The following is a 25,605-nucleotide window of genomic DNA, read 5'->3' on the forward strand; positions in this document are numbered from 1 at the left end:
TACACTTTCACAGTGCTCGTGGTCTGGTTCGATTCCAACCTCAGGCGTTTCTCTGTGTGGAGTTTGCATGTTCTCTCCAGGTCTGTGCGCATTTCATCCCACAGTTCAATGATGTGCAGATTAGGTGAATTGGCCAAGCTAATCTTCTCATTGTGTTCACTGATGTGTAGGTTAGACACATTATTGAGGGGTCAATATCGGGGGGAGAAGAATGGGTCTGTGTAGGTTACTCTTCCAAGGACCTGTTTCCACACGACATGCATTCGATGAATGTGAACAGGACAATATCAAACGGAAAGAATAGTATGCACATAAGTATTTCATCAGTGGATATACAGTTCGACAGGGTTGTGCACATATAGAACATAGTACATTACAGCGCAATACTGACCCTTCTGCCCTCAATGTTGCGCCAACCTATGAAACCAGTCTGAAGCCCAACTAACCTACACTACTCCATTTTTCATCCATATGCCTATCCAATGACCACTTAAATGACCTTAAAGTTGGCGAGTCAACTTCTGTTGCAGGCAGTGCGTTCCACACCCCGCTACTCTTTGAGAAATAAATGACCTCTGACATCTGACTTGTTTCCGCTCCATCTCAATTTAAAGCTACGTATCATCTTGTACACCTCTATCAAGTCACCCCTAAACTTTCTTTTCTCCAATGAAAACAACCCCAAGTGCCTCAGCCTTTCCTCATACGATCTTTCTACCATACCAGGCAACATCCTGGTAAACCTCCTCTGCGCCCGTTCCAGTGCCTCCACATCCTTCCTATAGTATGGCGACCAAAACTGCACACAATACTCCAGGTGCGGCCGCACCAGAGTCTTATACAACTGCAATATGACCTCAGTACTCCAGAACTCAATTCCTCTACCAATAAAAGCCAGTACGCCATATGCCTTCTTCACCGCACTATTTACCTGGGTGGCAACTTTCAAAGATCTGTGTACATGGACACCAAGATCCCTCTGCTCATCCACACTACCAAGTATCTGACCATTAGCCCAGTACCCCATCTTTTTGAAAGTAGTGTTGTCCTACTATTATAGGACAAGCCAAACAGAGAACAGCCACTCTCCTTTCAAACCTGTTTAACTTCTTATGCAGGTCAATGTCCAACTTTGTGTCATAAGGCATGTGAAATTATACATTTTGGAAGAGGAAATGGAATAGGCAATATAAAATCAAGGCTGCAAGTCCAAAAGGGTGCAAGACAGAGAGACCGGGGACTGCACAAATCCGATGGCAGGGTAATTGAGTGTGAAGTGTTGCGTTACTAGAGTTTATAATTAGAGGCATATACCAAAACAATGAAGTTAAAATGATATTTTATAAAACACTGGTTTGGCCTGAACTGAGGAACTAAAGACTAATTCTGGAGATAATACTTTGGAAGAAGGATGAAGGCAACATATGAAAATGGATCCGTGGTGAGGGGCTTCAGTAAAATGGATAGATGGGAGAAGCTCCTTACAGAAGTGAAGATTGGCAGAAGATTGATAGAAGTGTTTAAAGTTGTGAATGATTCACACAGATTAATTGTGGGTGGGGGGGGAGGCGCTTGGGGTGCAGCAGGGTGGAAGGTGTGAGGATACAATTCTCATTGACAGAAGCTTGAAGAACTAGAGGCCAGCAATATACGGTGAACAGCAAAAGAACAAATGATGATGTGAGTAAAAACCTTTTCACTCAGCCAGGCGTTAGGTGCATGCAGGAGTGTGACTGAGCTAGATTCAAGTATAATTCTCAAAGGGAATTGGGTAAGTACTTGAAGAATAATCAGTTACAGGATTGTGGGAAAAGGGCTGAGGAATTAACCTTTGTAGGGACCTGTCACAGACAAGAAAGGTTGAATGTAACCACACAATGATAAGGCTCTTGTGAAATATCTTGTGACATGTTAAAGATGTTGTTGAGGTTCTGTTCGCCGAGCTGGGAATTTGTGTTGCAGACGTTTCGTCCCCTGTCTAGGTGACATCCTCAGTGCTTGGGAGCCTCCTGTGAAGCACTTCTGTGACCTTTCCTCCAGCATTTGTAGTGGTTTGAATCTGCCGCTTCCGGTTGACAGTTCCAGCTGTCCGCTGCAGTGGTCGGTATATTGGGTCCAGGTCGATGTGCTTATTTTTTGAATCTGTGGATGAGTGCCATGCCTCTAGGAATTCCCTGGCTGTTCTCTGTTTGGCTTGTCCTATAATAGTAGGACAACACTACTATTATAGGACAAGCCAAACAGAGAACAGCCAGGGAATTCCTAGAGACATGGCACTCATCCACAGATTCAATCAATAAGCACATCGACCTGGACCCAATATACCGACCACTGCAGCGGACAGCTGGAACTGAACCGGAAGCGGCAGATTCAAACCACTACAAATGCTGGAGGAAAGGTCACAGAAGCGCTTCACAGGAGGCTCCCAAGCACTGAGGATGTCACCTTGACAGGGGATGAAACGTCTGCAACACAAATTCCCAGCTCGGCGAACAGAATCACAACAATGAGCATCCGAGCTACAAATCTTCTCACAAACTTTGAATGTTAAAGATGTATATAAATGCAAGCAGGTCTTAATTCACGGCTGGTCATTCGAAAACCACACATGTATTCTGATGACTTGTAGCCATCACCCTGCACTGTTAGTTGCTGGTGGCTTAGCTTCAAAAATCTCAATCGCTTTAAAATTAGTAATTCAAGAAACTGCTTCAGTTCTTTGTCTATGATTCCCTTCCATTACAATATAGGGAATTTACATGGTTGATATTTCTGCTAAAACATCACTAAGAGGGAAATGCATGAAACATTTGAGTGCCAGAGATTGTTGATTAGTCTTCAGATGCATTTCCTTCCCTTAGCTCAACTGGAAAATAAATTAAGTAATGCTAATATCTCATCACGTGGTTGGAATACACTGTTCTAAGATCTAAGATTATTGTTTTTTTTAATAATTATTAGCCAAATAAATATTTTTACTGAGATGGAAATATATTAATACTCACATCACTCTGCAAATTGTAGGCCTTCCTTGCCTGGATCACATCGTTCTGGTCTGGCAGACAAGTCCACTGGTGCAGGTAATGTCTGTAGTCAATGTCACTGACCAAAGTCTGGCATTTCTTGGCCAACAGGATGTCCAGCATGTCGACTGGCATGTTGAACTTAGTCTTTGTCTTCTCAAAGTCCTTCTTGTATTCCAGGTCACTCTGGATTTTGGCCACATGCATGGACCAAACCATCTTGGGATCATCATGAACGTCACGGCATCCAATGTGGTGGCCAAGCTGCTGGCGATAGGCTTCTTTGTATTTGTACTGGTTATAGGAAAGAAGAATAACTTTAATGCACATTATTATCCTTAAAATCATAAATATTAAAGTGAGACACTGGCAAGGTTGCATACGTAATATTATCTTCATTCATTTTCAGTGCTAAGAATTGCATGAGGTGCAGAATCTGATTTCTGTGCTTATCTAACTCCTTTTTCTTCAATTGTCAAATTATGACTTGTCACCTCCTTCTGATGTCCATCAAAATTAGCTTTTGTACATCTATTTATTTTTAAATAGACATATTCACAAAAAATAATGTTTGAAACTAGTATTTTTAAGTAAAATGGATATGCAGCATTAAGTCCAAATTTGCTGCCAACATAATGGTAAGGCTAATCACACCAGTCAGGGGTGAATGGTACAATATCTTCTGGCTAGGATCAAATGCATGGTTTAATATGAACATCCAGCAGCATTCTGGCCTTAGTTTCTCTAATTTCTTCAGGAATATACTATACTTACCCATTAATTAAGAATTAAATTTGTCAGAGAAGATTATATCTTAGCATTATGATTGTAAGTAGCTGTTTAACAACATAATAAGGGTGATTATTGCCTTCAATGCTTCTCTGGTATCTCAAATTAACCTTTGCCATAGTGGAGTCCTTTGAAATATCAATTTATTATTTTGATAATTTGTCTTTCTTTCTTTTCCTGGCTGCTCATTTTTAAATTTCTCTTGATCCACTCTTAATTTATTTTGCATGATTTCTCTTTCTATATCTGTTTGGATACTGAATTTCCCCAGTCTAATTTATCATCTTTCTCAGTCCTTTCTTTGTTTATCTTCCCATTTTTATTCCTGTTGGTTAAGGAGATGCCCTTCTGATTGTACTGGTCCCTTGGGCCTTTGATGCCCTGTTTCGCTCACAGCCCTGTTTTCAGCTTCTGGTGGACAGAAAGCTGAAGCATCTGGAGCAAGTCTAACTAACCACCTGGGCTTTTGGATGCTGCTATTATATGAACTTGACTTTTAATTTGCGAATAGAAAAAAAGTACTTCAAATCAATACATGACTTAAGCAATACCTACAGAATTTAATAATATCTGCTCACTGTGTGAGCTCACTTACATCACTAGCAATTTCTCTGGAAGCTTTTGCAGCCTTGATCGAGATGGCATCACTCCTTAGATCATACCCATCCTTCTTTGATTCTTCCCAACTGAGTTTATATAGTTTCTACACAGCAGAAAAAGGAGGAATGAGATGTCATTCAAAGTGAGAGCAAAGATAGCAAGCCATTATGAACTCCAAAAGCACCCACTCCACCTCATTCTCACTGATCCAATATTCCCAGCCCCAACCATGCAGCCAACCGTGCCATTGTGAACACCTTCAGTCCCCAGACCCATGTCCCTCTGCGCTTCCCACACCTCATTGGCCTCATGTTCACTGCTCACCCAGAGTTAAAATTAGCATTTGTATCTGTTCAAAAGCTTTCTTTTTATTCTCAAGTTTTATTAACTCCCTGTTAAAACTAATAAAGCAATATTAAGTAGAATTATTGTGGCAATTACAAAACTTTGCTGTTGACTAGAAAATTCCATCCTTATTCTGTGCACTATAAGTTGACTGAAAAATCAAGCTACCAAACAGTTCACCTTAATGTGAATGGAGATTATTATACACCAAGTCGCCAGAAACAAATCTCAATATTATTGTGTGTGCTTTCAGTAGAGATGATCTGATCTTGACTTTTTTGGTAAGATGAAGCGGGACCAGGGTGGCATAGAAATTAAATCAAAGATGGTTGTGGAAGGTCTCGTTCTCCCAGGTCCTTGTGATTACTTTGCTCAAGTCTTCCATTTAACAAAAGGCATACTCAAAGGACTGAGTGGCCTATTCCTGTTCCTTTTTCTTACGTATGTACAGATCAAACATTTTCCACAATCAGATTGAATGGGAGAGCGAGTGAACTGAATGCTTACTCATGCTCCTATTTTTAATGCATATGTTTTAATCAAAGTACCAGCTCTTGATCTCTGGTTCATATTAGGTTAAATATTCTCAGATGTGATTTATATAGGAAGGCCTCAAAATATCTCCAGACGGGGGAATTTAAGCCTGTTTTCCCTTCTTGATTATTAATTGGTGACCAGGTAAAAACTCTCCACCCTGCAGGCACTCTGCCTCTATTCCTGATGAAGGGCTTTTGGCTGAAACGTCGATTTTCCTGCTCCTCGGATGCTGCCTGAGCTGCTGTGCTTTTCCAGCACCACTCTAATCTATTAACTAGTGACCCCACAGGGAATGGAATCGCTGCCTAATTAATAGCCTCTGTATCACAACTACTGTTGAAATATACATTTCCATTTCTCCAGAAACTAACAAGGAGCTCCTAATATTCTACTTGCTGAGACATGGCCACCTTGCAGGAGGTTCCTTAAAATGAATAGATATATTCATTGGACATCACTCTTCATAATTAAACAGAAAACTTCCATGGCTATTAAGAGTTACAATTCACAACAAAGGTAATTGTCTAATGAAGGTAAAGACAAAAAGTGGAAATATGATCGCAATGTGCTTCTCACTAATTAATAAACAGACACAGAATATTTCTTACCGAACTGATGTTGGCAGAGTTCTGTTTAGACAACACCATCTCAGGTGTATCATTAGGAAGATGAATTATGAGTTTGTCATTCTCCCAGGCACTATGGTACAGGCGCTAAAGACAAGAGAAAGTATCATTGAATTTTACTTCCAATAATAATCTCACAAAACTAAAGTTTAATCTACACAATAAACTCTTGTATACTTCTCGTAGCATAGAATACAGAGAAATATGAAGTAAATACATGCTCAAGCCTTTGCAACATTCTGATGGGAGGAGTGAGCATGCTGACAACTAAATGCAATTCTAAGGGCCTGAATTCAAATCTGCAGAATGTCGGAGAATTGAGTGCAGCCTATTCTTGTGTCTGGAAAATAAAACATTGTATTCTCTAAAAGACTAATTCATGACTTTTGAAAGGATTGGATCATGCATTTGGAGAGGCAAGGACTGATTAGGGATAGTCAACATGACTTTTTGTGCAGGAAGTAGTGTTTTGAGGATGTGACCAAGAAGATAGATGAGGGCAGAGTTGTAGCATTGTCTACATTGACTTTAGTGAGGTCTTTGACAAGGTTTTGTATGGTAGACTGGTTAGTAAATTTGGATTGCAAGGGATTCAGGGTGAGCTTGCCAATTGGATACCGTGGGCGGCACGGTGGCCCAGTGGTTAGCACTGCTGCCTCACAGCGCCTGTAGACCCGGGTTCAATTCCCGACTCAGGCGACTGACTGTGTGGAGTTTGCACATTCTCCCCGTGTCTGCGTGGGTTTCCTCCGGGTGCTCCGGTTTCCTCCCACAGTCCAAAGATGTGCGGGTCAGGTGAATTGGCCATTCACCCAACCCGTAGTGTTAGGTTGTAGGGGTATGGGTGGGTTGCGCTTCGGCGGGTCGGTGTGGACTTGTTGGGCCGAAGGGCCTGTTTCCACACTGTAAGTAATCTAATCTAATCTAAATTGGTTTGATGATAGGAGACAAAGGGATACTTTTCAAACTGGAGGCCTGTAAGCAGCACTGTTCCACAGGGATTGGTGCTGGGTCCATTGTTGCTTGTAATTTATATAAGCTGTTTGGGAAGCATAGTTAGTATTTATTTACATAAATCATCATGCCATGGTAGGAGTTCAAGGTTAGTTCGAATGGTCAATTAATGTGTCAGTATTCATTCATGAAAACTCTATTGTCCTCTTATCTTAGAATTTCAGCTTAATTCTGCAAATCAGCAGTACAAGTTCACAGGGTTCAATCACTATTCTCAGCCATTTTATAGGATTCTTTTAAATTGAAAAACCATTTTGTGGTTAATAAAAATCTACATATACTTGTTGCCTAAATTCAAATTTTAGATCCTCAGTATTGTCAACAGAAAAGATTGTCTAAGAGTACCATGGGATTTGATTAGCTGGACCAATGGGCTGAAGAGTAGCAGATGGAGTTCAATTTAGATAAATGTGTGGTGTTGCATTTTGGTAAGACCAACAAGAGCAGAACATACATAGTTAATGGTAGGACTGTAGTGAGTGTTGCCAAACAATGAGACCTAGGAGTTCAAGTATATAGTTCTTTGAAAGTGGCATCACAGATAGACAGACTGTTGTAGAAGGCATTTAGCATGCTTGCCTTCATTGGTCAGAGCACTGAGTATAGGAATTGGGATGTCATGTTGCGGTTGTACAGGACATTGATGGGGCCACTTTTGAAATACTGTATACAGTTCTGGTTGCCCTGCAATAGGAAGGATATTGTTAAATTGGAAAGGGTGCAGATTTACAAGGATGTTATTGGGATTGGAGAGTTTGAGGTATAAGGACAGGTTGGAAATGCTGGGACATTGTTCCCTGAAGCGTAGGAGGTTGAGGGGTGACGTTAAAATAGAGGTTTGTAAAATCATGAGGGGCATAGATAAGGTTAAAAGCAAAGGTATTTTTCCTGGGTTAAGGGAGTTCAAAGCTAGAGGGCATAGGTTTAAGGTGAGAGAGGAAAAAATTTAAAAAGGGACCTGAGGAGCAACGTTTTCACACAGAGGATGGTACATATGTGAAATGAACTGCCAGAAGAAGTGGTAGATGCAGGTAGAGTTACAACATTTAAAATATATTTGCACAGGTGCATGAATAAGAAAGGTTTGGAGGGAAATGGGCCAAATGCAAGCAAATGGGATGAGTTTACTTTCGGAAACCTGGTTAGCATGGATGAGTTGGACCGAAGGGTCTGTTTCCGTGCTATTTGACTTAATGCCTCTATGACTCTGAGACTCTATTACACTGATAGGACTGCACAACTTAGGTCCTGTAATTGCAAAAGGATGGTCTACTTTAAGAATTTGTTAACTAGTGGTGAACAACCTTGCAATAAATATTTCTCTGTCCAGAAGTAAAACACTCCACAATGTTCTTAATTAAAATAAATACTCTTAAAATATCCAATTGAATCATTATAAGCAGCATGCAGAACTAATGACAAACACATCTGTGAACACAGTGTTAGGGTCATGTGCATTTTTTCAGTGCACATTGAGGAGAAAGCTACAGCAATGCTTACATCACTCAGTAGATCAGAGTTTATTTTAGCCTGGATTATGCTGGGATGGTCAACAATGCTGGTGAAGCTGAACTTATGTGGGGGCTGGCGGTAGTTACGCTCACTGAGAATCTCCTGAGCCCTTTGTACTTTCTTAACATCGAGACAATCATTTGGCATCCAGCCACAGCCACGGATCCATTCCATATCAGACTTGTACTGCAACTGCAAAGGGACAAGTGCACATCTCAAATCACAGTGTATAAAACTTTTCCTATTAATAATTATCAATTAATCTCATCAAACCAGATGTCCTTTAATATTAACCAATGTAAAATAGAATAGAATATAGAACATTACAGCGCAGTACAGGCTCTTCGACACTCGATGTTGCGCTGACCTGTGAAACCAATCTAGAATAGAATAGAACAAAGACAGAATATTGTTGTAAAGTTCAGTATTTCAGTAGAAAAAGGTACTGGAAACATTGTATGAAAAATGTGAAGATCTTAGAGTACAAAAATGATTTATTAGAGTTGTTCCAGGATAAGGAACTTTCATTCGTAAATGGATTGGATGAACTTGGACAGCTTTCCTGGAAGACGAGAAGGTTGGGAAAAGATTTAATAGAGGTATTCAAAAGCATAAAGGGTCTGGATAGAGAGGCCTTTTGAAGGAAACAGATCATTATCTTTAAAGGGAGGGTATACAAGTCTACAGAAAAAAGGCAAGGGGATTGTTTATTCGGACAGTTGGTATTGACATGATGGGCTAATTGGTGTGGTTCTATGTTATTGCATTTCTGTGATTCTCTGAAAAGTCAAAGATGAGGGTCCTGATCAAAATAAGGTCAAATATTTAGAGTCTACTGATCTAGCTCAAATTTGAAAAGAAGACAACAATACAGCCTTGATAATTTGTTTGAACATGAGGAAACAAAATTAGCATATTCCTATTAGGCAAAAAAGAGGATGTGTTTTAAAGCTAAGGAAAATATTTTTTGAACAGTAAAGGAATTACAGGTTTTGGTAAGAGAGTGGGTAAATGGAGCAGAGGCCACAAAAACACCATGATCTCACTGAATGGCAAAGCAGGCTCGAAGGGTCAGATGGCCTACTCCTGCTCCAGGTTTTATGTTCTATCTAGGAATGATGCTCTGCAGATAAAGCGATTATAGTAAACCTAAAACAAAAAAATGATATAAAGATAAAAAATTTCTCCTAGAATCAGAGAATTTAAGGAAATAAGTTACCTCATTGAAAGACTGTAGTTCACGGAAATAAATCCACACCACGAGTGTTTGGTTAGAAACCTGTGTTGATTATTTGAATCTGAGAAAGTCTAAGCTTTCAGTAATGTCAGTCAAAACAAAATTACAGCTCACAGAACTGGAACTGATAAAAAAAACTATATCAAGGCTACAGATTTGATGGGGAAGGAAAATTTCCCTGCTTTTTAAGTGACTATGAAATGATGGCATTGGGGAGTATATGAGATTTTGTTTCAGTAAAAGACTGCCATTATAGATAGAAAAATAACAAAATATGGCTTATCAAGTCTATTTCATTCTGGCATCAGACTTGTCCAGGAGTTACATCAACCGAGATTGTAACAGAACTCTAAAGTGATGCTTAGGACTTCCCTCCTATGTACATGCATAACTTCCCTTGTTCCTGGCATGATCCCATTGATATATCCCATGAGTTAAAGTGCCATATGAGTCTTAGTTCTGAAATTTCAAAATCATTTTACCAAAAACGGGCCAGAGTTACATGTATCAGTTTTGACAGTGGTGGAAGTAAGAACGTTCAGACAGGGATGGAAATGAATTATTGAATTGAAGTATAGAAAATGAATTAATTCTGAAATATTGAGAAAGTTCTGCTGACAATTTTGCTTAGAAATTAAAACAGTTCTGTTAGTCTGGACAATAGTCAATGTAACACATCTGTTCACCAATAGACAGAAGGATAAATTAGATAACCATGGGCCAATTACTTTGATGACACCTGTAAGCAAATTCTCATAATCCATCATAATTTGATAATCAACTAACAAATATTTAGAAATATCTGGTCAGTTATGGACTTGGATTGATTAAAGGCCAGCTGTCAGATCAAGGACCATGATCATGGGCAGAGGTTAAGTTCTGATGGAGAGTTACTGGACTCAAAACATTAACTCTGTTTTCTCTCCACAGATGTTGCCAGACCTGTTAAGTTTCTCCAGTAAATTCTATTTTTGTTTCTGATCTGCAGTTCTTTAGACCAGAAGACCACAAGATATAGGAGCAGAATTGGATCATTTGGCCCATCGATTCTGCTCTGCTATTCGATCATAGTTGATCTGTTTCTCAACCCCGTTCACCAGTCTTCTTTTTGTAAACCTTGATTCCCTTACCAAACAAAAACATATTTATCTCGGTCTTAAATACACTCATTGACTCAGCCTTCTCGTTTAATTTGATTAAAAGCAAGTTATATCTGACAACTTTAATAGTGTTCAATTTTTAAAGCACCAATCAATTGTAAATGTCATGTAAATAAATTTACATAATATATTTTGTGGAACACTTGATCTAAAGTTTAGGCATATGGTATAAATAGAAATGTAACAGTGCAAAAGGAAACTGAGTTGACAGACACAAAATCAAGGATTAAGGTAAACGGGTATTGGTTGTACTTGGGAAGGAATGATATTACCCAGAGTCAGCATTGGAATACTTTTAATGCAATATATACAAATTATTTAAACTTCAGCATAAAGTACATGTCACAGAAAATTTCTAGTAGTGAAGTAAATGTAGTGGATTTGGCAAACATGATTTCAAGAGGAACTAGAATGTCTAATAGGATAGGCAGATAGGTGGCAGATTTTCATTGTATTTTCATTGTGGCTCATGAGGCAGCACACAGATTCATAAAATATACATCAAACATTCAACAGTATATTGACAGGGACTGGAAATTATTGTTAAAAGGGCAGATGCAAGATGTTGAGATGTGGAGCAAAGAAGGTAAAGAGGAGATTATGAGGATAGACTATTTCCTCTGTTTAGAATGGTGATTGCTCAAATTAAGATTGCCGCTATGAAAGTGAGGAGATATATGAGGAAAATGGGTTTACTCAAAGGGTTGTTCAGCATGGGCATCTCTGCCACAAGAGTCAGTTAGGGTAAAAGCAAATATATCTTTTAGGGGCAATAAGATAAATACTTAAAGCTGCAAAAGGCATGAAACAGGAGAGAGATGGATGTATTTTTGGATTGATCTAGCAAGGAGCCACAATCAACAAGGTGAGTCAAAGTTGTATCCTTTAGTGCTGTGAGCTTCTGTGATTATAAAGCATCAGAAATTTTAGAGATCTTGACACACAATAAAGCGAATTATGGTAATTTTTATTTCCAAACAATGAGTGATAGTTCATTCTTTTAATTTGATGTTCTCATTAAATCAATTTCAAAGCTCTTCTTTTATATATATTTCTGCGTTTTCAAGCTACTGTTCCATCTTTAATCAAATGCTGTTTGATGTACTTATTTAGTCTTAAAGCGAAAAATGAATGAGAAGTACTCACATCACTCTGTAAATCGTAGGCCTTCCTTGCCTGGATCACATCGTTCTGGTCTGGCAGACAGGTCCATTCATGTAGGTAATGTCTGTAGTCAATGTCGCTGACCAGAGTCTGGCACTTCTTGGCCAACAGGATGTCCAGCATGTCAACTGGCATGTTGAACTTGGTTTTTGTCTTCTCAAAGTCCTTCTTGTATTCCCGGTCGCTCTGGATCTTGGCCACGTGCATGGACCAAACCATCTTGGGATCATCTTGAATGTCACGGCATCCAATGTGGTGGCCAAGCTGCTGGCGATAGGCTTCTGTGTATTTGTACTGATTGTGAAGAAAGAATGTAACTTTATCTTTATCCATTGTTCAGTCACCAGCAATGATTTTGATATTTGGTTTACAAATAAAATTCTCAATGGTTAATGCTGGCTGACAAACAATTCTCACCATGCTTGCAATATCTCTGGAGGCCTTTGCTGCTCTGATTGGAATGGCATCAGCTCGCAAATCATAACCGTTTAGCTTGGAATCCTCCCATGCTTGACGGTATAGTTTCTAAATGGACAAAGGTAGATGATTTAACTTGAGGCATTTTGCTTCTGATCAATTAGTAAACTCAAATCTCAATCAGTTTAGTCTCAAGGATTCATACCTGGCTGATGTTGGCTGAGTTGCTTTTGGCCAGATTAATTTCAGGGGTGTCTGGCATGACATGAATCGTGGTTTTATCATTATCCCAAGCTTCTGTGTATAAGCGCTGCGAAAAAAGAAAACCAAGGAATGAGACAGATAATAACAATCTTATAATATATTATATCAAAATACATGGAACAGTGAGCATTGCTCTTGTCATACTGATTTACTATGTATTAAGTAACACATCAAATAACATCTATTTGACTTATTTTACAAACTTTGGATTATTCATCTTCAAGCATTGCATTACAGACCTTCCAATAATAAGTGGCATTGTTCACCTTGTTTACCTATCATCAAACCTTTGTCCAATTTCCAAGATCCTTTACAACTTTTAGTCCCATTGCCTTTGCTACTGCAGCCTCCAACTTACCTTGATGTGACGGTCTCTCTTTCTGTTCCGCCTAATCAGCAGCTCATCATTGTTCCTGGATCAAGACTTTCCTTGTACTAATCCCCCACTTAAAAACCACAAAGCCTTTTAGGTTATCTTCTCTGATCTACCAAAATCCAAGCTCTGTGCCTCTGCCTCCTGAATATTTTACAATTATATTTCATCTAATCAGTTACTTTGGACCCAGATCTGCTGAAATCCAGTCCTGAATTTCCTCTTGTATTTAAACCTACCAACCAATTTTCCTCTTCTCAGTCCCTCCCGTTTCCCCTCTGATGTCCTGCTCATTTGGCTACTGCAGCCACTTCAAATTATTTCCTCCCCTTGATCAGCTGTCCTGACCCTCGATTTAGACATTGTTGCAAATTAATTTATTTTGAGGCAAAAATGATCATGCTGCATCGATGTGGGACGTCTGCCTCTGCCTTGACTAATGATTTCATGGCTGACAGCGTAATGCACAGAAGGTTGGGGAGCATCTGTACAGTTCATCTGCTCTCGGCACTTGTCCATTAAGGAGCATGCACTCTGCAGTTGTGATTGCTTCCTGTGGATTTTCTTTTTTCAGTCCTCCTTGGCCCCTGACTAAAAGGGGCTAATATTAGACCAGATCTCCTCCCATGGAGTCTCCCAGTTCTGCCAACTTTGTAACTAACATGTCCAGTTTCACTGGTCATAGATGCTTCTGAGGAATACACTAAGTTATCGTGAGGCTCTGAATATGGAACTTAAATTGAAATCACTTCCAAAATCATTTCCTTTCAAGAGGCAGATGAGGGTACATTCTTTTTAAGCTGGGCCCACTGTTATTTCATCAATTTATAGTTAATTTACACCACCTTTCACCCAACTGACCTTATTCCTAACCTTATTCATCTAATCCTATTCTCATATCCTGTTGCTTTCTCCCTGATGCACATATACTTTACCTGATTGTCACCTACATTGTGTGGGTCCTTACTTTGCAGTCATTCTGGTGTATTCTCATGACAGAAGAACCATTGATTTTTGACTCCTCCTGCTGACAAATATTGCTGCTACATTTCTGAAGTCCCCCAGTCATTGAAATGACACTGATGAATAGCACTCTAGGAAATTATGTTAAAATTGCCCAATAGATTAATGTACTGATTAAAACAATACTAACATGATTTCAGAATAATGCACTGAACCGTTAGTGTATTTCCTTTTACAAAATCTTCATATTAAAATGAAAAGTTGTTTTGTCTTTGCCATAAGTTTCAAAATCAATGCATCCTGAGGAAAAAAATAATCACCCTGGAAAAATATTTGCTTCTATCAGTAAGTTAAGGTGGTACTTACTTTGTTGAGATTTTTAGCATTGTTCTTGGCTAATTCCAGTTCAAGAGAATCAAGAATGCTTGAGAACTTAAGTGTGCTAGGCGGTTGCCGATAATTCTTTTCGCTCAGAATCTCTCCAGCTTTCTTAACTTTCTGTATGTCTAATGAATCAACAGGACTCCATCCAATACCACGAAGCCATTCCAAATCTGACTTGTACAACAGCTGAAATCACAAGAGTTATTTTGTTTAAGATGGAGAAGAGGAACATGAAAATAGCCATTGATAGAGTACATAGCACAGATTTAAAGTTGAACATCTTCAATCTGTATCTGCTAAGGATTCAGTCTAAAGTAACCTCAACTACATTGGTATCTTGTATCTGTCTAACAATCAGACCTTCTTGCATCGAACATTACAAACAATTATTTATCTTGTATTTTCACACTGATGCATTACAAAACAACTAAAACTTACTCCTGGAACTGTTAGTTTGATGGAGTGTAGGATTAGTTAAATCAAAATCTGTTAAAACAAAGTTTGCAACTCAGTCCCTTTTGTGTATTTAGTCCACGCCTTCAATGCATAAATACACCCAGGCTCTTTGTAGTTCGGCTGGGAAGCGAAAGGGCAGGTAGTGTGGTAGGGTAAGGTGTTGGAAGTGGAGCTTAATGTTTTCTTGTTGCACTAGTGCGCTACTTTGGACAGCCAATGGAACCAACCACAAGCCCAATTAAGACCAAGGACCCACTCCAATTTTTCCACCATCAAAAGAGCTTGCTGCTGCATGGGACACTGGTAAATAAATACTAGCACCTCCCAAGAGTGTTCCCAGAGATGAGGAGGCAGACTGTGGAGCATCCTTCCTTTACAATGGGAGTACCATGTGAAATAGCCATTCCTCTGTCTAACTGACTGCACCCACCACACACATAGCTCCACACGGGGCGTCTGCCTGTCCCCAGCTTCCATGGGAGAACTTAGCTGCCTTCCAGGACACCTGAGCATTGTGGTGTTTTCTCCCTCATGTTGCAGGCTGACAGTGAGCTGTAACTAAGAGAGAATTGGTGGTGGTACTGGTTCAACACCCACCAACTTCTCAAGAGGAATCAGTGATGGGAACAAATTCTGGACTTTCCAGCAACATTCATATCCAACAATAGAACAAAAAATGTAAAATTTATTAATCCAAAGATACACAATAAATATTAAATACTTTAACGTTAATAGAAGTAATAACTAGCATTACTAAACTAGTGTTGATATTTTAAAATTTAATTCAAATCTTCACATTTTGGTCAGCTCATGCAATGGTCTATTTAACCACAACTATGTATATATTTGAATCTTTGAATATTAACATGATATTTACCAAAATTAACAGGTTCTCAGAAACCCTAAATGGAATTTTCACATTTATACCGAGGTACTCACATCACTCTGCAAATCATATGCCTTCTTTGCCTGGATCACATCGTTCTGGTCTGGCAGACAAGTCCACTGGTGCAGGTAATGTCTGTAGTCAATGTCACTGACCAAAGTCTGGCATTTCTTGGCCAACAGGATGTCCAGCATGTCGACTGGCATGTTGAACTTAGTCTTTGTCTTCTCAAAGTCCTTCTTGTATTCCAGGTCACTCTGGATTTTGGCCACATGCATGGACCAAACCATCTTGGGATCATCATGAATGTCACGGCATCCAACATGGTGGCCAAGCTGCTGGCGATAGGCTGTTTTATATTTGTACTGGAACAGAGGTCAAACAAATAAGATTCAATTGAATTAAAGAAGTTCAAAGAAATGGTACAGATATGGCAATTTTTAATATACAATTCTTGGAGTCACAATAAACAAGTTCACTTACATCACTAGCGATATCGCGGGATGCTTTTGCTGCTTTGATGGAAATGGCATCAGGGCGCAAATCATAGCCCTTCTTCTTATCCTCCTCCATAGCAAGTCTGTACAGTTTCTGAGAAGAGGAAATAATAGTTATAGCATCATGTTCAAAATAAGAGTGGTTTCCTTCTGTGTTGTTGACTTCGACAAAACCACGGAGGAGAGATGGCTATAGGTGGAGATCCCATTTCAATTTACAGTTAAGGAGGCATTGTCAGGGTTGAGGCTGAGCACTGTTGGCACCTATGCAATGGCACCCAATTTGATTTTCCCTTCAAAAGACTGTCATCATGTATCCTTATGCATGATTATCACTGACTGAAAACCAGGTTTATATTGTTTCTATGGCAGAGAAGTGATGCTCAAAGCATCACTTTCAAAGACAGAGAAGATTTTATCTATCTTTACAATTTGTACAAATGACTTGGATGAATGGATAAAAAATATGGTTACTAAATATGCTTGGCAACACAAAGGTAGGTACAAAAGTAGGTTGTGAAGATGACCCAAGGAGGTTACAAAAAAGTATGGTCAGGTTAAGTGAGTAGACAATGATGTGGTAAAGGGTAAAAAATTAGAAAATGTGAATTTGTCTATTTGGCAGGAAGAATAAAAGAGAAGCATATTTTCTAAATGGTAAGAGATTACAAAACTCAGATTCAGGGGGATTTGGATGTCCTCATGCACAAATTTAAAAATGTTATTATGCACAACAGCAAGTGATTAGAATTGAATACAATCCCCTCTACCATGAAAGTGGAGTCACAGGTAGATAGGCTAGAGAAGAAGGTGTTTGGTATGCTTTCCTTTATTGGTCAGAGCATTGAGTATAGGAGTTGGGAGGTCATGTTGCGGCTGTACAGGACATTGGTTAGGCCACAGTTGGAATATTGCATGCAATTCTGGTCTCCTTCCTATCGGAAAGATGTTGTGAAACTTGAAAGGGTTCAGAAAAGATGTTGCCAGGGTTGGAGGATTTGAGCTATAGGGAGAGGCTGAATAGACTGTGGCTGTTTTCCCTGGAGCATCAGAGGCTGAGGGGTGACCTTCTAGAGGTTTATAAAATCACGAAAAGCATGGATAGGATAAATAGACAAGATCTTTTCCCGAGGATGGGGGAGTCCAGAACTAGAGGGTATAGATTTAGGGCGAGAGGGGAAAGATATAAAAGAGACCTAAGCAGCAACCTTTTCACGCAGAGGGTGGTACGTGTATGGAATGAGTTGCTAGAGGAAGTGGTGGAGGCTGGTACAATAACAGTATTTAAAAGGCATCTGGATGGGTATATGAATAAGAAGGGTTTTGAGGGATATGGGCCAAGTGCAAGCAAATGGGACTAGATTAGGTTAGGATACTTTCTGGTTATGTGTTTAGGTTTCCTTGGATTGGTGATGTCATTTCCTGTGATGATGACACCACCACAAGGAAACCTAAACATATAAATAGAAAGCAGGTCACTAGCACCAGTGCTTCACCGTAGGCTCACTGATGTTACCTAGTATGGTGATGAAACGTCTGAAAACAAATCTTCCAGCTCAGTGAGCTAACTTATATCCAGATCCTCAACATGAGCTACAAATCTTCTCAAAACCCACTATATGTAATGCATGCGAGGTGGATTAGCCATTCTAAATGCAGAGTTATGGGGATAGGATAGGGGGCAGGATTGGATGGACTGCTTTTTGGAAGGCAGTGCAGAATTGATGAGCTGAAAGGCCTCTTTCTGCACTGCAAGGATTCTATGCTTTACATATGCTGGGTACCATTAGGGGTTAAGCACTGCTCATTGATATATGCATCTAAGAGTAGATTCAAGGAAAGCTTTTTTGCCATATGTTTATGACATGCAATGTGGGTCTATATAAATGATAGTCTCAAAATAACTTAATATCAGTATCCAGGACTCTAACTCCATGACCTGGCTGTCTGCTGTTTCAGCCCTGTTTCCCTAACAGGATGGGTCCTCTATGTGCAACAATGACAAACACAGCAGGGAAATGTCATTAAAAATGGTTTCAGAGACTTACATCACTGCAGATGATCTGGTTCTCTCTCGCTAATGTTATCTCTGGTGTATCTGGCATGACATGAATTTTAGTCTTGTCTGCTTCCCAGGCTTCGATGTACGCACGCTAGGGAAAAGGAATGACAGGGACAAAGATTGGTGATTTAATGGTTAACATTTAAAGTACATTTGTCAATTAATCAAAAAATAAATCTAACCTTATTCATAATCTGTGCATTATTCTTTGCCAGGGTCATGTCCATGGAGTCAGACAAACTGCTGAACTTCAACTTGGAAGGATGCTGGCGGTAATTGTTCTCACTCAGAATCTCTCCAGCTCTTTTGACTTTAGCCACGTCTAGTGATTCCAGAGGAGACCATCCGATACCCTTTAGCCACCCAAGGTCTGCTTTATACAAATTCTGGAAGGTAATGAAAAGGCATTAGTGCCACAAACAACTGCCTACTAGATGCTTGAAATTGATAAAACAGATGTCATGAAGTAGGTTTTGGTCATCCAGTAACATCAATGCAACTAAGATCATTAATAATCTGGCTTTAGGACAAATCATTATTAAAAATAAACTATTATAAACTTAATTGATGTGTTAATGAAAGGCTTGAATTTGTAAAACATTTTATCAAGTTTCTGAAAAAAACAGTTAGGTTAATGTTACATTTGAAATGTAATGACTTGTTTTCTAAGACAATTTTTTAAAAAAACAGCATTAAGCCAAATGGTAATTTGAAATGTTTTGATGGTGATGCTTGAGGAATCAAAGTTTGGCAGGTCATTTTCAGAATTTCCTGTTATTCTTTCACTAAACCCACAGGTTCACTGACAGGCATGTTGGATCTCAGTTTAATAGCTTATTAAAATGGGAACACTCCTTCAGTCCTCTACTGGACTGACAGCACAAGTTAATTACTCAGATCGTGAAATGATTCTGAAAGAACATTAGCTTCTGATTTACACAGGATGGCACAACTGAGTCCATGAAGCATTTGTCTATACTTTCCAAGCCATTTCTCTACTATTATAACAGCTTACACAACAAAGCTACATTTCCTGATTCACCTTTTTTCTCCTTGGTCTACCAATAATATCAGAACGATCAGAAATAATCCCATTTATCCTGGCAGTGAAAAGCAAAAGTTCAAAAGGTGGTTCTCCTTTTAATGAAATTAAATATAGAATAGAGTAGCGTGTTAGTTAAGGAATCCAAGTTCATTTATAACGGTTGCTTTCATTTATATAGAAGGAAATATGCTCACTCGGAAAACAATAACAGGATTGGACAAAATCAGCACAGATTTACAAACTTATTAAATTCTAACAGGACTTGACAAGGTAAACACAGGAAGGATGGCCCAATGGCTGGGGAGTCCAAACCAGGGGTCACATTCTAAGGGTACAGGGAAATCCATTTAGGACTGAGATGAGGCGATACATCTTCACCCAGACAGTGGTGAACCTGTGGAATTCTCTGTCACGGAAAGCAATTGAAACCAAAGTAATGAATGTTTTCTAAAGTGGTTAGATATAGTTCCTGGGGCTTGTCACCGCAATCACTGTGTGAATACTGTCAAATATTTTTGACTCACTTTTATACCTCTAATAAAACAGCAAACTGACTCAAATCTGCACCCTTGTAAATTCATAATTAAAAGAACAGAATTCCTCAAGTTTTTCCATAAAGTTTGCAATAATTTTCAACGGTATTTTCACAATTTTAGCAAAGTACTCACATCACTCTGTAAATCGTAGGCCTTCCTTGCCTGGATCACATCGTTCTGGTCTGGCAGACAGGTCCACTGGTGCAGGTAATGTCTGTAGTCAATGTCACTGACCAGAGTCTGGCATTTCTTGGCCAACAGGATGTCCAGCATGTCGACTGGCATGTTGAAATTGGTCTTTGTTTTCTCAAAGTCCTTCTTGTATTCCCGGTCACTCTGAATCTTGGCCACATGCATGGACCAAACCATCTTGGGGTCATCTTGAATGTTACGGCAGCCAACGTGGTGGCCAAGTTGCTGGCGATAGGCCGTTTTGTATTTATACTGAAACACAGAGGTCAAACAAACAATGTTTAATTAAATCATTGACTGTAAGTTCTTATTAGGGTATAGACTTATCAGTTTTTAATATAGAACTCCCTGAGTCAAAATAAGCAGGCTCACTTACATCACTAGCGATATCGCGGGATGCTTTTGCTGCTTTGATTGAAATGGCATCAGGGCGCAAATCATAGCCCTTCTTCTTATCCTCCTCCATAGCGAGTCTGTACAGTTTCTGAGAAGAAGAAATAATAGTTTCAGCATCAGATCCATACCAACAGTGGTTTCCTTTTATGTTGCTGATTTCAGCCGAACTATATTGAAGAGATTCATAAGCCTGCCGATAGCCTGAGATGGAGACCGCATTTCAATTTGCAGTTAAAAAGGCATTACCAAGGTTGGGATGGGCACTGTTGGCTCCCACACAATGACACCTAATTTGATATGCAAGCAAAACAAATAAAAGCCATAGCCCTTATATATGTGCATCCCAGCCAAATATAGTGAAAGGAATCAATAAATCATTCACTGAGGTGGAAAGAATGAGGTGACACAGGGAAATAGTCGAGATACATGGAGATCTGATTAAAATATATTTCTACATTTTAGCACTGCTGGCCAAAGCAATCTATTTATTCATCGGCAAGTACTCAGTGCCCTTATCAGCACCTTTGGCTTGACCACCCAAAGGACGAAGGTGGGTTTGATTCAGATCTGACCCCATGTCCATCAACAAGACTTAAGAAACGTAACAGTCACCCAGTGCCCTTGTACTGGAATATACTGCCTGCACATTTCTAGGATCACCATCTCTTTCTCTACTTGTCACACATCAGTTGATGGTATGCTCCCACAATGTTCAGAACTTGATTTAGAATCCCAATAAACATGGGTCTTATTTCAAGTAGACAACTGCAATAAGACTGGACGAGAATATACAATACCAAATTCCTGCCCAAGAATCTTTATAATTGAATGATTCAAATGATGGTGGCAGCCTAGAGGTCCTGCTGATATATGGGTGGGGAAGGAAGATAACTGACAAGATAATGTCAGATGATCTAAATTTACTCATAAAAGTAACTGACTCCAGATGGTGGGTATCTGAAACAAACACAATGTTGGAGAAACTCAGCAGGTATGGCAACAACTGGAGCAGAAATAGAGTTAACATTTTGAGTCTGATATAAATTTTCAGTTCAGTCATACCAGACTGGAAATGTTGTGTTCCTCTCTACAGATGCTCCCAGATCTGCTGAGAGTGTCTCCAACATACTCTGCATTTGATTCAACTTTACAACCCAAGACAAACAATACTGGCCTAAACCAGATGTCCAGCCTACAGTGTTGTAAATATTATATGATTTAATTGTTCTGCCTTTCTCACACCCCTATCAAATGGAGTACAATCAATAAAGATTAATTAATTCACTCCCTCAATTGATGAAATTTAGTAGGTTCTGCTATTGCCCAAGACACTGGACTGTAGCTGATGCTTAGAGCCTCCACTTTTCCACATCTCCAAACTATATAAACAAGGCTGGCTCCTGATGCAAGCAGGAAAACTTCCAGAAACCCATCTTAGAATTGCAGAAGAGATTGTTCAATCAGTTCCAGCAAATTGGTAGGTAGAAAACCCACTTCACCACATCCTGGAGGCTGAAATCCCACTGAACCTTATGTAGTTTTGCTTTGCAACAGAGGTAAAGAAATTGTTACCAATGTAGAGACAGACAAGATAATCAGAGGGTTAGATAGGGCGGACAGGGCCTTTTTCCATGTATGGGGACAGCAAACACGAGGGGACACAACTTTAAAGTGAGGGGAGATAGGTATAAGACAGATGTCAGAGGTAGTTTCTTTACTCGGAGAGTAGTAAGGGTATGGAATGCTTTGCCTGCAACGGTAGTAGATTCGCCAAGTTTAAGTGCATTTAAGTCGTCATTGGACAAGCATATGGACGTACATGGAATAGTGTAGGTGGGATGGGCTTCAGATTAGTATGACAGAGCGGCGCAACATCGAGGGCCGAAGGGCCTGTATTGCGCTGTAATGTTCCATGTAAGGGAAGGCAAAAATCACCAATGTTATCACATTTCAGGTTTGGTATCTCTCCTGTTAATTGGTCATCCATTGGGTGTTGCTCCTATATATGTATACAGGAACAGGATGAATGAGATGTTCTGCGTTGTTTCAGGTTGATGTTAAATGATAGACATCAGTGTAATTAAATGATGTTAAGTAGCTCGAGAGAGGTTCTACCATTTTATCTTTATCATCTGGCTGTCTGCATTTTCAGCACAATTTGCATAAACAGGATTATATGTGCAACAAAGATTAACACAGCAAGGAAGTGTCATGAAAAATGGTTTCAGAGACTTACATCACTGCAGATGATCTGGTTCTCTCTCGCTAATGTTATCTCTGGTGTATCTGGCATGACATGAATTTTAGTCTTGTCTGCTTCCCAGGCTTCGATGTACGCACGCTAGGGAAAAGGAATGACAGGGACAAAGATTGGTGATTTAATGGTTAACATTTAAAGTACATTTGTCAATTAATCAAAAAATAAATCTAACCTTATTCATAATCTGTGCATTATTCTTTGCCAGGGTCATGTCCATGGAGTCAGACAAACTGCTGAACTTCAACTTGGAAGGGTGCTGGCGGTAATTGGTCTCACTCAGAATCTCTCCAGCTCTTTTGACTTTAGCCACATCTAGTGATTCCAGAGGAGACCATCCGATACCCTTTAGCCAATCAAGATCTGCTTTGTACAAATTCTGGAAGGTAATGAAAAGTGTAACTGCTAACTTGGTACTTACAACTGGTATCACACATATACAGCATAAAGATAACTTGAGTTCATCTAGTAACATCAATGCAACCAGTGCCTTGGCTATAAAAGCAAAATACTGTGGAAAGTTGAAACTGGGAAATGGAAATAGAAAATGCTGGAGAAAGTTAGCAGTTCTATTGGTGGACAGAGATAGAGAGCTCACATTTTGAATATGATATAACTCTGTTTCAGCTCTAAAGAATACTTTTGTTCTATCCAAAGGAATGACCCTGATATCCCAGTTACTTGTCATTTCAATTTTGTCCTAGGCCTGGTACAATGTTCTAATGAAGCACAAATGCAAGATCAAGGAACAATATCTCATTTTCCACTTAGGCATTTTACAGGCGCCAGGTCGCAATATTGAAGTCAATAACTTCAGAGCCTTACTGCATTATGCTTGTTCTCCGTTCTTCTTACATTGTGTCACCCTGCCCCAACAGCCTTGTCATGCTTATTGTCAAGCAGGGTTACTGGATCCAAAATGTTATCTTTGCTTTCTCTCCACGGATGCTGCCAGACCTGTTGAGTTCTTCTATCTGAAAAACTTTTGTTTTTGTTTCTGATTACCAGCATTTGCAGTTCTTTAGTTTTCTTGTCATGTTTGTACAATGTTTGTTTTGCCTCAACAGAAAGGACTAATTCTCTCCCCTTCACATCTTAATTTACATCCTTTTGACATCTATTTGCTCTGCTTCCAAACATTAATAACCCCTTTGTCTTATGAAACAAAAACAGAAGTCACACAACACCAGGTTATAGTCCAACAGGTTTGTTCAAAATCACAAGCTTTCGGAGCGCTGCTCTTTCATCAGGTGAAGAAAAGCATACAGGCACAGAATTTATAGGCAGAGTGATCAATCAGCAGGGAGATCAAAATATCATACAAATGGTGTGAGTGGAGGGTCAATAGGTGGAATAATAGGTTTCTGCAGGTAATTTTAAGTGTCAGATGGTGTGAGTAATATCAACAAGAAAAGGGATTAAATTGGTTTGCACAGCTTTGGATTACCTGTTACTTTGGTTAGACCCTTGGTATGTGACTCTTATACCTATTATTCCAGCCATTTGGTTTATCTCCAGCACCACTTTATTTTTAATTTTTTGTAATTATCTCCCTGCCCCAATTAATCAGATTATAAATCATCCCTTCACTTGCTATTCAGCTATTGATTCTTTACTCACACTGCCTGACACTTATGATCACCTGCAAAGACTTATTATTCAGAGTCTAGATTAGAGCGGTGCTGGAAAAGCACAGCAGGTCAGGCAGCATCAGAGGAGCAGGAAAATCGATGTTTCAGGTAAAAGCCCTTCATCAGGAATAGAGGACTTATTACTCAGTCTATTGACACTCCACTCACACCACTTGTATGATCTTTTGATCTCTCTGCCTATAAATTCCGTGTGTGTATGCTTTTCTTCACTTTACCTGATGAAGGAACAGTGCTCCGAAAGCTTGAGATTTCAAATAAACCTGTGGGACTATAATCTGGTGACGTGTGACTTCTGACCTTGTCCATCCCAGTCAAACACAGGCACCTGCACATCATGGAAACAAAAATGGAAATTGCTGGAAAAAGTCAACAGGACTGGCAGCATCTGTGGAGAGAAAACAGTTAATGTTTCAGGTCCAGTGACCCTTCTTCAGCAATTTCTAAAATACTGTTTTTTGGTTTTGTATGTTCAAAATGGAATATAGGCCCAATTGCCAGTTTAATAGTATTTCTTACTGTACATATATCTCCCACTGGTCACTTTGTAACCATTCAAGAACAAACTTCAGTTCTTTTCTTAAATTCTGTCCCCAACTTTATATTTAATATAATTTGAAGGAGAACATTTTGAACTTCATTTGAAAATACACGGGCTCGGATCTATATTATTTGTAAGTTGACATATAAATACAAAAGCAAATGATGATCCAGCAAACCAATCAAAAGTTTGAATTCACTACCAATGAGAATCCAATTTGGCCTGTCTTTAAACTTGCCTTCAATACACTGATCAATTGGATATTGGTTGAAAGGAAATATATTGCCCACCATTGCTGGTAATCATCTGCAGATATTCAAATTATTTTTGTACTATTAGGAAGTACTTCAATCAATTGTGTCAGCTTTCTATATCAGGATTCCATCATTGACTCTACCAGCTGACATTTCTTCAGAAACTGGACTCCATTGGCCATAAGACCACACAGTGTAGGAGCAGAAATAAGCCATTCAGTCCACTGAGCCTACTCCACTATTCAATCATGAGATTAGATTAGATTCCCTACAGTGTGGAAACAGGCCCTTCGACCCAACCAGTCCACACCGACACTCCGAAGAGTAACACACCCAGACCCATTTCCCTCTGACCAATTGGCCTAACACTATGGGGCAATTTAGCATTGCCAATTCACCTGGCCTGCACATCTTTGGACTGTGGGA

At 39.4% G+C, this 25,605-nt stretch overlaps 1 protein-coding gene across 23 annotated transcripts in view; it reads right to left on the reverse strand.

The window, feature by feature from the left end:
• Positions 1-25,605, reverse strand: part of neb (nebulin) — a 270,517-nt gene that overhangs the window by 114,522 nt on the left and 130,390 nt on the right. For 19 of the 23 annotated variants that reach the window (XM_043694176.1, XM_043694181.1, XM_043694178.1 and 16 more), the window contains 16 exons: positions 22,911-23,114; positions 22,715-22,819; positions 20,459-20,566; positions 20,023-20,334; positions 18,492-18,695; positions 18,296-18,400; positions 16,234-16,341; positions 15,804-16,115; positions 14,391-14,594; positions 12,630-12,734; positions 12,425-12,532; positions 11,990-12,301; positions 8,435-8,638; positions 5,903-6,007; positions 4,408-4,515; positions 3,006-3,317 (listed from right to left, as the gene is read on the reverse strand). In XM_043694176.1, coding sequence (XP_043550111.1) covers positions 3,006-3,317; positions 4,408-4,515; positions 5,903-6,007; positions 8,435-8,638; positions 11,990-12,301; positions 12,425-12,532; positions 12,630-12,734; positions 14,391-14,594; positions 15,804-16,115; positions 16,234-16,341; positions 18,296-18,400; positions 18,492-18,695; positions 20,023-20,334; positions 20,459-20,566; positions 22,715-22,819; positions 22,911-23,114 — 2,916 coding nt within the window. The remainder of the gene's footprint in view (positions 1-3,005; positions 3,318-4,407; positions 4,516-5,902; positions 6,008-8,434; positions 8,639-11,989; positions 12,302-12,424; positions 12,533-12,629; positions 12,735-14,390; positions 14,595-15,803; positions 16,116-16,233; positions 16,342-18,295; positions 18,401-18,491; positions 18,696-20,022; positions 20,335-20,458; positions 20,567-22,714; positions 22,820-22,910; positions 23,115-25,605) is intronic. The other 4 variants (XM_043694184.1, XM_043694185.1, XM_043694188.1 and 1 more) reach the window with 4 other exon arrangements.

Source organism: Chiloscyllium plagiosum, chromosome 7, assembly GCF_004010195.1.
Source record: "Chiloscyllium plagiosum isolate BGI_BamShark_2017 chromosome 7, ASM401019v2, whole genome shotgun sequence".
Lineage (NCBI taxonomy): Eukaryota > Metazoa > Chordata > Chondrichthyes > Orectolobiformes > Hemiscylliidae > Chiloscyllium > Chiloscyllium plagiosum.